The sequence below is a fragment of the Canis lupus genome, chromosome 25, assembly GCF_011100685.1.
Source record: "Canis lupus familiaris isolate Mischka breed German Shepherd chromosome 25, alternate assembly UU_Cfam_GSD_1.0, whole genome shotgun sequence".
In the NCBI taxonomy this organism is placed as follows: domain Eukaryota; kingdom Metazoa; phylum Chordata; class Mammalia; order Carnivora; family Canidae; genus Canis; species Canis lupus.
Window position 1 is genome coordinate 4844939 of NC_049246.1, and position 12846 is coordinate 4857784.

The window sequence follows — 12846 nt, forward strand, 5'->3', positions numbered from 1 at the left end:
AGGAAAAATGGTGGTATATATCCCTACAGAGGAAAAGTAATCTCTTAAAAGCAGAATAACCTCCAGGCTACATCCTTTTAAAGAGAGACTTTCAAACAAGGACGCCTTCAACTTTTATATGTCTTCTATATTTTTCTTCAGGCTTTGTACCTACTCTTCTGCTCTCTGTGTAAGGTTTCTCTGTAATGACCCCATTCCTCCCCACACCCATTAAATCTGTAATGAAGTCATGCCGTTCCCAATTCTGATGTCATAATAACTTCCAGAGCTACAGCTGGGTAGCACATCCTGGAGATCATCTGAGGTTTCATCAGGAAAATGAGGCATAGAGACCCACAGTTGAAATACCTACAAAGTTGGGTCTCCATTCCATAAATTACCGTGTACCCTGGTGAAAATGAACTTTGTAAAGTTAAATCCAGGGGAAGGTTTCCATTCGGCTTAATTGCATTCGAAGCAGTTTGAATTACAGGGGTTGGTTTCATTCAAGTTAAACCAGTCCTTCCCAGAGACTGAGCCATACTCCCTCATCAACAGATAATAAGATAATTGCGAATGAGGAGGTGCTAAAATAACGGGATGAGCTTGTGGCTCTGTTTCCATGTCTGACAACCTCATCACCTTTCATCTTTATTATACAGCCACCTGGAGCTGAATGTTGATGAATGAGGACGCCTGGCGTCCTCACATGTCAGACACACACGCCTGGGGCTCCCATTCACCAGGGGCTCTCTAGCTCGCCTGGGAGCTACCAGAAGGAATAGATGTGGAGCTTGGGGAAGGCTGGGGAGAGGTTGAACCCACGACATCATCCATCCTGCCTGTGCCTTCTGATGTCATGACCAGGTGCTCTTAAGAGCTGCATTGGGAGGGAGCAGAAAGCTCCCCAACTGTGGTGACTGTCGTCAACAAAAGTGAGCCATAATGGACAGTTAAGCTGGCCAGCCTATTTTTCAGACCTCAGAAAGTTCCAGAAAGTGTTTCTTTCACCACTTCCTTCAGCCTAATTGTCCTCTTTCTCATTTTATGCCCCTGCTAGACCACCGCTCTTGATAAGGAGAGGCAGGTTTTCCGACGAAGACGCAACCAGGATGTGAGAAGCCGGTACAAGGCCCAGCCAGCTCCACCTGAACTCAACTCGGAATCGGAAGACTACTCCCCAAGCTCATCTGAGACTGTTCGCTCCCCGAATTCGCCCTTTTAATAAGACCCTTTTACTCAAAGTCCTGGCTTAACCCTTTGAGACTCTGAGATTTTTTTCCAAATTAATGTAAAACAGTTTCATCTGATCTATCTAGCACTCAATGCTTGAATGGCAAAACAGAAAGTGTGTTTTCTGGTATCTTTGTAGCGATTTCTCTTTGCTGAGTGAGATGACCACATGTTGTTTGCGAAGAAGGCAACTTGCTGCTAATAGGGTCCTCAAAGGGTTAAGGCTAATTTGCAACTTTTTTAAACATAGAAACAATGAATGTGTTCTTCAGTCAAACTAGGATCTGCAGTATGTAATATAGCACATGTTAACCCTCTGAGTGCATAGGATTTTATGGAGACCCCTGGAGAGTTTTTCAGGCCTTTGGATGTATACACACACATTTCTTGATTTTGCTGCAGATCAAGGGATGTTACTAGATGCTGAGATGTCCAGACAAGAAGGACATCTAGAACGATATCTTGCTTGTCATTTTTTTTTGTGGGTTTAGAATATAGCAGGCTTAAAACTTAGACATAAGACCTCTCTTTCTTCTTCACAATCCCATTATGAAAGGGACTTTTTTCATTGAGAGGTATGACTTTCAGTTGCTGTGAGTCCTGCGTCCCGAGTGGAGGCAGTTGGGTCTGGCCGACAGCCTGACCCAGGACGTAGATGGCGACACCCCCCCACCCCCCCCCGCCCACCACCATATCACCTCCACATGAAGATGGGCTGGTGATACCCCAGAAATGCTGCTTCCAAATCAGCTGCTGCTAGTGCCAGCACAGACCCTCGGGAGTCACCATGCCCTGTCCTGTGCGTGGTGAGTGAGGGACTGCCTGCTCAGTATGAGACGTCTACAGGAAAGCAAAAACAACTGGTGGAAAAGAGCAATAAATTGCCAGGTGCTCTATAGGGCTGGGATTTCAAACCGAAAGAGGAAACAAGGCCCCATTCTTTTTCTCACCTGCTTTGCGAGCGCTGCAGTCTTCAGCGTGAAATTCACGTAGGGTATAAGATCCATCCAGAGGAGTGCTGGGGCACAGGAGCCTAGAGCCAAGTGCTTTGCAAGGTGGCCAAGGAGAAAGTACAAGGGGAGGCACACTCCAGAATGTTCTAAGAATGGGTTTTAATAAAATAAACTATTGGTAAGAGAATTCCATGGGCACCTTTAGGTTTACCTATTTACAGTCTCCCAGGAAGAACCGGATGGAAGACCTGAAAGATACCCCTGAGAATAAAACCTCTGTTCCCTGAGATGACCTTTTTATACCACTGTCTTTAGCTGTCTAGAGAGATATGTTGTTTTTTTTCCCTTTGGGCCAAGTTCTGTCTAAGACCTGTGTTTTCACTCCTGTTACCAAACCTTTCTGCCTAGCCCTATATCCCCAGTAAGTTTCTTCTAGAACGTGTTCCATTTCAGCATGGGGGCCCACAGCCTCCAGTGTGTCACTGTAATGCGTAGAGAAGAGGCTGGCCATGGCATCTTGGAGGCCAGGGTCCAACTCAAATGTCCTGCTAAGGTTTGCTCAGCTCTATGACCCAGGAAACAACCAGTGAGTGATGTCTCATGAGATTTGCAACTGGATGGCTAAATAGCACTTACTATCTCTGTTCTGAATATACTTCAGTATCTGAAAGTCTTGAAATTCGTATAGTCGGTTCTTTATTTTCAAACACGTTGGTCTTCAATTGCTGCTTTTCACTCTTCAACTTATAAACTATAGTCTGTGTTAACATACATTTTAAAAATCACAACACGTCGTGACTTTGCAACAGAGTTTCCCCAGTTTTTTTTGCTTTTCCACATTTTGGTTTATCTCTTTGGTCCATGTTGTCCTGTCATATAAACAGTAGATCATTTATTGAGAGTTTTCTCCCCTTTTAGAGAGTTCTGAAACGATAGCACACAGCATCAGAAAGTAGCACAAGGCAGTTGGGTTTTTTTGGGGGGTGCGGGGAGGAGAACACAGAACACCAGGAAGGGTGTTGATGTGTAGGTAGATTCCATATTAGTAAAATACCTTGAACTGGTCAGAGGTCACTGCTTTCTCTAGAACTATAAAGCAAAGCACTATTCTAAGATTAAGGAGTAGCTATATAGCTTGGCCTCAACTTTAAATGCGTGAATATGAAGAATCCTATGGACAGAGACCTACCTGCAGAAGTTTGTCACTTTCATTTCTTTGTCCAAATTACTGTTTTTCCGGTGGGCATTACATATATTGCTATAGCCTCTATGTACAGAACTTACAGTGCATGGATCAGGCCTTTTTCTGTCCAAGTCTAGGGGGACTGTGGATCCTGTAAAGCTGTGGAGTGTTTCCACACTGCAGAGGAGTAGCTTGGAGGAATGCGGGGCCCATTCAGCATAGGGATCCTAGCGTAATTCACTGTAGAATTTGAGTGATCTATGCTGTATAAACAGTGGAATGTGACCTGTCAAGTAGAAATATTGAGTAATCAGATGGAATGCAATCTTCAGCATTAAGCTATTGAGATTCTGAATGTCAGAGATGTACTCAGAGGGTTAACAGACAAGCACAAGGCATGCTGATTACATTGGTGTATCCAGACTGCTTTGCTTTTAGCCAGTGCTTTCAAATTTTTTTCACGACATTCTTGGGATAGTTCAAGTTTGAAAATAATTAAGTGGTGGTGTTCTTTAAGGAATTTCTATAACCAAATTGATCTTATTTTTTATTTCACTTTATCATAGAATAAATATGTATCATTATGGCAGTGTATCTCTGTAATTATCGATTTAATCATTGCCACAGTGTTTCCATATATTTTTTTTCTAAGTATTTACTATAGCTCTTATGGTGGTGGCCTGGTGATGGGGACTGTCTTTCATTTATTGATACATGACCAACCAGATGGTATTTTCAAGGGAATTTTTAGATACATCTTTTTAGTTGGGTAGTAGACTAACTAAAGAAGAACTCCATGACTTGCATCGTGTAAATCATCTTGGTAGATGAGAACTGTTCCTATTGATGAAGACATTGTAGCAGAAATCATTTTATTCGTCATAATCAATGAATATGTGATTTGCTCCACATCATTAGAAGGAAAAGTAAGATTTCAGTCATTGAAAATGTTTTTACTGTAGCCCTCATCTAACTAACACGTGGTGCATATTAAAATAAGCAGAGAAAAAAATACAAATAAACTGCTGAAAACACTCAGTGTTTTGTATTCAGTGAGACCTTCCTGCAATACTCAGTACCCCCATGGGTGGTGGTTAACAGGCCCGTCAGATATTATTGAAAGAAAGCAATATATCCATGAATGAAGGCTAAAATTGCAATCCTTTACCCTTTGAGGCATATTTCAGTTGGAAAAAGAAAAGAAAAGAAAAATTGGTTTAGCTTAGAGGGTCATGGAGCTACCGTATGACCAAGGCTCACACACATTAAATCACAGTTGTTTGCTGGCCAACGGTGCCCATTAGACGACTCTGTACCCCACGCTGAAGTACGATTGTGCTTGAGGGACAGCTTTCCTAATATTATTGTGTTGCCTGCTAGCCCTTCTCAGGGTAAGGATCTGTCAGCATTTCCAAGATAAACTTCTGTTTTCAAAGGTTTTTAATTTGACCATAAAAAGGTGCCCCAGGCTAAAGTTTGCTATATAGGGCCTGTTCACTTCCTTTTCTGCCTAATTCTCCCTAGAAAAGGGCAGCAACAACAACAAATTTGGCATGTCCCCTTCACTATAATTGCAGAATTGTGGAAAGCACCAAGAAGCAAGATGGTGGTTTCAACGTAATGATTCATTTGGATGTGGGTTTAAAAAAACACTAATGAGTCACCTGGCATTTATTGTAGATAACATATCTTTTCTATAATTTGTAAATTGCTATTTTTTAAACTGCTACATGATTATGATTATGATTTTTTTTTTCCCAAAGATCTTTAGGAAACTTGACGTTTTCAGTTCAAAAGTTAACCTTTCCTGGATGTTATCTGCCATTTCCCTTAGGAGTTTGGGAAAAATACTCTCAGACCTACCCTTACTTTGCATGTTGTGATAGAGGGTCAGATATAGGCTTCTTCTGAAGATGCAGATTTCTTTATTCAATCATTAGGTTTCAGGAAGCCATTCTTATCTGTTGGGGAAAATAGTGATTAAAAGCACTTCCAGAATTAACATTTTGTCAATTCAAATATGGTAAGAGCATAAATCAACACACTTTATACTTTTTTTGGTTTTTCAAAAGCAAATAAATCAACACAACTTGAAGATACTAAACATCTGATTACTGCAAATGTGCTTTAAAATTGGCTCAATGGTGCTTATACATAAAACAGTAACAAATGGGGTTCCTAGGACTGTCAGAAGGAATCTTTAATTTGTATGTAATTACATACTCGAGGAGGAGGTGCTTTTAAGCCTGTCTTTTATTTTTTAATCATCTCAAATATGCAACCATCCATCCAGTAACATTAAGGGTCGTAAACTGGTGGGAAACAGGAAATTCAACGTAGAGGCTTAGAATGCCTCTGGTTAGGGTGGATTTTTTCGGTTTTGTTGTTGTTGTTGATAGGCTTCAACACTGAGGCTGCCGTGATCATTTTTCAGTGATCAAGCTTCTAACTGGCAGGTGTTTTGATCATGAGGTTTGCAGTATCTTGCCCTAAAGGAAGAGCGATCGCTATAATTAAACCATACCTGTAAATTTCTTCAGCATTCTTTTTTGGTCAACTGAAAAGAGACCCTTAATGTTGCTTTACTGTAAAATTGTATATTTTTGTCTGTGATATACTTTATTGATTTAAAGTAAATAATAGTTCTAAAAGCCTTCACTGTCGGTATTAAGAGAAAGTAGGATTTTAAAAGTGATGATAAAGATGCTATAATGTCAATTCATTCCAGTCCAATCAAATGTGGTAAGAAAAAGACCTTGAATAGTTCTCTAGGGACAATTTCTCACTTGCCATTGACATTAATCTTTGATGTATGCTCAGAAAAAATAAAAAGAAATTGAAACTGGTCCAAGGTTAGAGTCATAGCCTTGATAACTATTTTTTTAATTTTATTAGGAAATTAATAATAGCCTTTTTCATTCTGGCTGAAAGAAAATTATTAAAGGATTAGTTGGGTGTGAAATTAAATAGTATTTTGCTCATGCATACTAAAAAGGTGGGCTAGGTACTTGATGTGTTTAAACAAGTTTCTGAAAGGTTTCAATTTGGTGCAAGAAAAAAATTCAATGTTTCCTTTGAAAATACTGAATTTATCAATTGCTGCATGGATCAGATGGCATAGGTTAATCTTTGATTTTCAGAATCTTAATGAAATAACTTTTGAACGATTTGTATCCACGATTAAAGCTGGAATGAGATCCGATTTTTCCCCTAATCTCTCAGTTTAAGCTAATAAATGTAGGTTAATGTGGAATGAAATCATCTGTGATATATTATGTTTATTTATCTCAACTGAGCTTTTTTGATGTTGCCTGTTTTTATGTAAAACATGTTCTTAAAGTTAATAAAACAATAGTACTTGGTGTATGAACTACTATGTAATACCCTAGCTGCAGCGTCCACTCCTTGATTCTCTTTGCCATAATGGAGTAAAATTTCATTTTAGTTCAATTCATAATTGACACATTCAGTCCACGAAGGAATAACCCAGCTGTGTTCTTGGGGGGAATTCTCTCTATGCAAGGCTTTAAAAATTAGTCATGCGGTCAGAGAATAGCTTTCCCACATGTCCCCCACAGCAGAGTGTATATTTCATGGGCATAATTCAAAAACAACTATTTCAAAAATGTCCCTTTTCATATATTACCTTCCTGCCTGGGCCAGTGACTTGGATAAACACAAAGAAATCAAATACCATTCAGCCCTATTCTATCCTGCAACCTATGCACAGAAGCTCTCCTGAGAAGAGTGTTGTTTTATCCACTGACCTGTAATCAGCTGCCATTTTTATAGCAGTTCCCCATTAGGCATTTCACATGCAATATTGACCATCGAGAACATTGCAAAACTGTACAATGGAATCAAATTCTTTCCTGTGTTAGTTTTTCAATGCTACGAGATTGAAAAGCCGGCCAGCAAAAGTGACTTGCAGATTCCCTGGTGTCCTGTGAAGGCGCAGAACATCTCCAAAATGGGCCCTGATGCGGAAGCCTCAAAAGGCAAGGACTCTCGGATGGAAGATGATAAAACTGCCACAGGAGGAAACTGGGAAAGAACGGCCTCTCGGGACTCCAAAGGATTGGTAGTTGGAAAGGTAGGGCTTCTCTGCAGAAAAGGAAGTTTATGCAAAATGGAGGTAAACGGGTAACAAGAGACTGGCAAAGAAGCATCTTGGGCCATTTCTTCTAACCTCTCCTTAAACAGAAGGAAAGCTTTGCTGTGTCCTAGGAGGTAGCCCATTCCACCGAGGGAAGACGAGGAACCCCGCCCAGCCAGCTGGACCAGCCAAATTCAGGCTGGCCATCAGCTCTGTGACAGATGTCCCTGCCAGCTTGCCTGCACATCCAAATCATTCATTCAAATGTTTCTTGAGTAAGTGCCAACCACATGGAAGGCACTTCGTTTGGGCTTAGAAAAGAAAAGGGAAACTCTGCTGTCCATTTTTGGTTTTACTACAGATCAGAAGACTTTTTAAGGCAAGAAAAAAGTCTCCAGCTGGAAGGGTTGCCATTTATTCTGAGGCTTCTGGGTCCAGAGGTCAGATAACGTAGATGGATGCACCCTTGCCCAGTGAGATTTTTGGATTTTCATGGCAACTTGGATTTTCTCGCTTGAAGATACGTGTTTACCATCTGCCTGTTCAGCGGTGCACACAGCCTGTGGTACTTTTGGCTTTGCTCCTGGCCTCTGAGGTAGAGGGCCTCCCAGAGTCCTCTCTGCCATCTGTAATTAGCATGAGATTTTAAACCTTGTCATAGGCTAATACTGAACCGTGTCTGTTTATTCAACAAGCCTTGCCAAGGACCCACTGTAGGTGATATGTTGTGCAGGCTAAGACGAATAAGTCACAATTCCTGTTTTTAAGGCTCTCCAATCTAGTGAGAAATCTTCTACTTTGGATGTCCCTGGATTGGGGAGACTGATTTATCACTCACAGATGGTGGAACACAAGTTTGTCAGGGGCGCAGCATCCCTACCAGCCCTCGACCGACACTCTCAGCATGTGTAGCCTGTGGCTGTCTGTAAGCCAAGCATCAGTCACATGCAAATACATTTGCGGCCTGCTCTATTACAACAATTCACAATGCCACCCTTAGAAAACCTCTAGAAGAAGGGAAAAAAGGAAGGAGAGTAAAGATAAGAGCGAGAAGGAGGGAGGAAAGGAAGGAGGACATGAAGGTTGCTGAGCTCAAAGGTGCCTCAGTCTTACAACCTGGTGGATTATCTGGAGAGTTAAAAAAAAGAAAACGAAAAAGAAAAATATTAATATTAATGTCTCCCAGCGTGCTCCTCAAAACCAGTTTCAGGAGATGCTGTCTGTGGGAATCACAGAACATACGTTGGTGTAGATACAGTATGGCTTTTGCCTCTTCCACATTCCTTAGCCAAGTGAATGGTCCCCGGTGATAGGGTGCATAATAGTAAGATCTCATCCATGGCACCATCCCTGCATTTCTGCAGGAAGCAGGAGGTGGGGCTCTTCCCAAGGATGTTCTAATTCCCATCTTGTGCTGTCCATTCTCTTCTTGACTTTCAAGATCCCCTTGGAGGACCCATTCCTCACCACCTGGAAGAACATTCCCTGAACCTCTATTGCTAACAGAAATTTCAGCCTAAGAGATCCCCCTCCCCCATCTGCCTTCCAGGGCAGGTCATCTCCCATCATTAGCAAATGCCTATCAGGTGCCAAGCCCTCTGCTGGATCTTAAGTCACAAGGTAAAACACATAACTACTGTTTCTGCCGTGCTTGAGGTCCTGTGTATGAAACAAGTAAATAGAGAGGTATCATCCAGAACGATCAGGGCTGTGACAGAGAAAAGCATGGGACGCTTTGGGAGCACTCTGCAGTTCATCTGTGATGGGGAGGATTCAGAGGAGGATTCCTGGAGAAGACACCCCAGAGCGAGGGCCTGAAGCATAAGTAGGAGTCAGCCAAGAGAAGGAGGAAGACACTCCAAGCCATGAGAACATACATAGAGAACATGGAGAAGCTCAGAATTGGTGAGACAGAGGCCTAGAGTCTGCCCAGTGAGGCCAGGGGACAGCTCAGGGATCTGGGTCTCACAGGACCATCAGCTGTCATGCCAGAGACAGGGCAGGGACTGGCACATATCCTCATTGTGTGTGGTAAGTAAACTTAAAAATGAGACAGTTCCAGATACAGATCCCCAGGACTTGGCTAAGGAGGAAGTAAGGCAGGGCAGATGGCTCTCTAGGGGATGTTAAAGACACTTTCATAGCTAATATGGATCCTAATTACCCCCTCACAGCAATAGCAGAGGGCAACCTCCCTTTGCCAACAGAAGAGCTGGTCCCACATTAATCCTTTCCTATAAGGAATAGAATCTCCACCTCACAAAGCTTATCAGTTCACTGCTCACAGGGAAAAATCATTTTTCTCTCCTATGTTGCTCACTTCTGAAAAAAAAAAAAAAAGAAGGAAAGAAAGAAAAGAGAAATTCACTGACCCTGAAAATAGCACTCTCTCTCCTTCTTCCTGGACAAATCCACATTGTCACCTCTCCCTACAGCAGGGTGATAATTAATGTTCCACCCAAGAGAGGTTTTGTTATTCCACCAGAATTACCTATTAATTTGCTGGATCCTTCTGATTAAGTAGTGAACTTGTCATTGCTGGCAGGTTATTCAGAATGTGAAATACCCTTTCACTTTCAACAGGTAAATCAAGGCCCCAAACAACGCACACATTTTCAATTTCCTCTCTCATCATGGTGCCCATTGTTCTCACCATCGTGGATGTCCCGTTTTTTAATAACATTTTCCAAATCCTGCTCTCCTGCCGAGTAAACCATTTTTGCTTCATCAATAGCTTCTATTGTTTCTACTTTCCTTGTTGTGGAGGTTTAACAGGTCACGGTGGTTTCTTAAATTGGAAAACTGAAAATTTCCTGCTCGAGGCTGGGAGGGAAGCCTCATTTACACACTTGTATCCTCTGATTTGCTCAAGGTACTTCTCCTTCCTCACGGTTTTGTGGGTTCTCCTCATTTGCCCATACCTGACTGTGCTTTTCTGCAAAAGTGCTAACAGATTATGCCTGTCTTAGTATTGCTGCTTCTCACAACAGACCCTCTCTCAACACCCTTGCACTGGAATATCTGATGAAAATACACCAAGGGAGAGAAAAGGAAGGAGGCAGAAATCAGCCAGGCAGCCCGAGTCTCTAGAATGCCCAGAGTTGCATTCATAAAAGTGGGGAAAACAAAGATCCACAGCCTGGCTGACCCAACTGCCAGAGGGTATTTACAGATGAACCTTGGATCTCTTCAGTATCAGCTGAGCAGAGCCCCTGGGACTTGCTCTCAACCAGATCCCAGTGGGCAGCAATGGTGCTTACAGGAGCAGAGGATGCCCTTGGGCCTAAGGGGACACTCCTGTTAGTCACTCTCGGGATCATCCTGCTCAGCTCTAGCCCCAACCTGTCAGCGGTGCTTGCTCTCAAGTATGAGAGGAAGGCCAGGTTTCGTGGCCAAATCAGGCCTCCCATCACAGGCTCCTGGCCCCTCCCGGTCCCCAGCTCCCCCCGTTAGGGTTTTAGCAAAAACAGCCCTGATATGACATGGCTTGTACCTGCTCAGTCCCAGGCTCCAACCTGCTCTCCTCCCCAGGGGCCCATCTACCACTGAAACCCATGTGGCTTCCCCACCATAAATGCACACGGTTTCACTTCTCCTTAATGTGGTCCTAAATCCAGACTGGCCTCTGGGCAACTCTGGCCTTGGCCTCCATGCCTCTTCCAGTCTGGAGACTTAGGAATCATTTCCAAGAAGGTTAGCTTTCACGAGAGAGGCTGTGTGCCCCCATTAGAGAAACAGATAGCATTGCGAGGTATTCAAAAGCACAGTTGGTGGGAAGGCTGTTTGCCGTTTCCTGGGCTGCGGGGCACGAATATGTCCTGAGAAATGTCCCAACTGCAGCACCTCATCAGGAATCCCATGTGAGCCACAGAGCCTGCGACGTAGAGGTGGAGCTTTTCCGTTCTAACTTCTATCACATCAGTATTTAGCTTCAGAGCGCAGACCTGCGCCACGCTGCTTCCGGGCTGCGAGGCAGCAAGCTCCTTTGCCAGCTCCTTTGCCGACCCCACGGCCTCAGGGGCACGAGTGCCATTACCAGAGTTCCCAGCGGTGTTATTAACTAGTTACCCTCAAAGAATGTGGATGCGGGCGGCGGCACGGAGAGGGAGAGTGTATGGGGTGTGTGTGTGCAGTGTGTGTATACATGTGTGTGTATGTGGCATATGTGTGTATGGGGTGTGTGTGCTTACGTGTGTGTGTGTGGCATCTTTGTAGGCCCTTACGGATGCATGTGTGTATGTGTGTGGTGTATATGATGTATATATATATGTATGTATATGTATAGGCGTATATGTATGTGGTAAATATGTATGTATGTGTGCATGTGTATGTGGTATGTGTATATATATGTGGTATGTGGGGTGTATATATGTGCGTACATGTGTATGTGGTATGTAGATGTGTATATGTGTGGTGTCTGTGGCATATATATATGTATATGGTTGCATATGTGTGGCACATATACATATATGTGTGCGTGTGTGTATCTGTGTGTGGTGTACATATGCACGTGTGTATAATGTGTATGTTTCTACGTGTGCATGTGTGTTTGTATCTATGTGTGCATATGTGTGGTATATACATGTGCACACATGCACATGGTTTCTGTGTGCATGCAAAGGGGAATGGTAATTAAAAAACGTGAGTCCGCATCACGCAGTGCAGCAAGCTTCCTGCTGGAGACAGCTTAATGATCTAAATGTTCGCCACCTTATTGCCCTCCACAAAGACGATCCTTGCTCTCCCACCGCGTCAGTCTTGGTACCTTCTGTAACACGGGACCTAGTTCCTGGCCGGACCTGGCCCCCAGAGCTCGCTTTACTCTCCTACACTGTCTTCCACGTCATCGTCCGCCACAAGCACGGGAGGCAGCTGCAGTAACTTTAGATTTGAGTAGTCAGCCTCAAAAGTCCTGCCGTAAATCAGGAAGGCACAATCTGGCACTTGGAAATGAGTCGCTCCTCTCTTTAATACAAGTTACTATATTTCAGTCCAGGGTGAGAGTTTCCTGCCTCCTGGCCTTCCCCTGGAGCTGATGCTCTTCACAGATATCCGATGTGAAAGGCTGCCTGCTGGCTATTGGCATCTTAAAAATGTTTACATGTGAAATCACCAGACCATTATCTTTCCTCCACGCGAGGCCCAGCTTTAACAATCTGCCAGTTGCCCTTGCTATTGACTTTCTTTCTTCCTGTTGGTTTGGCTGACACTAGTGTGCCTGCTGGGAATGCTCCCGGGTCCCTGGAGAGCAGAGGGAGCCTGCCATGCCCCTTGCCTGCTGCTGGGGTCGCGGGAGGGAACGGACCACATTTGTAAGTATAAGCAGGGACTCATTCTGTGCAGCAGATGAAAACTGAGGGAAGGAATTTGAAATTCCCCTTCTTCTGAGAAAACCCGCATTC

The 12846-nt window shown here is 43.4% G+C and overlaps 1 protein-coding gene across 8 annotated transcripts in view; it reads left to right on the plus strand.

The window, feature by feature from the left end:
* DCLK1 (doublecortin like kinase 1) overlaps positions 1 to 6729 on the plus strand; it is a 341215-nt gene extending 334486 nt beyond the window's left edge. For 7 of the 8 annotated variants that reach the window (XM_038573280.1, XM_038573282.1, XM_038573279.1 and 4 more), the window contains one exon: positions 1040 to 6729. In XM_038573280.1, coding sequence (XP_038429208.1) covers positions 1040 to 1204 — 165 coding nt within the window. In that variant the 3' untranslated portion in view covers positions 1205 to 6729. Of the gene's footprint in view, positions 1 to 1028 lie in introns of all 8 variants that reach the window. The other variant, XM_038573284.1, reaches the window with a different exon arrangement.
* Positions 6730 to 12846: the final 6117 nt, after the last annotated feature.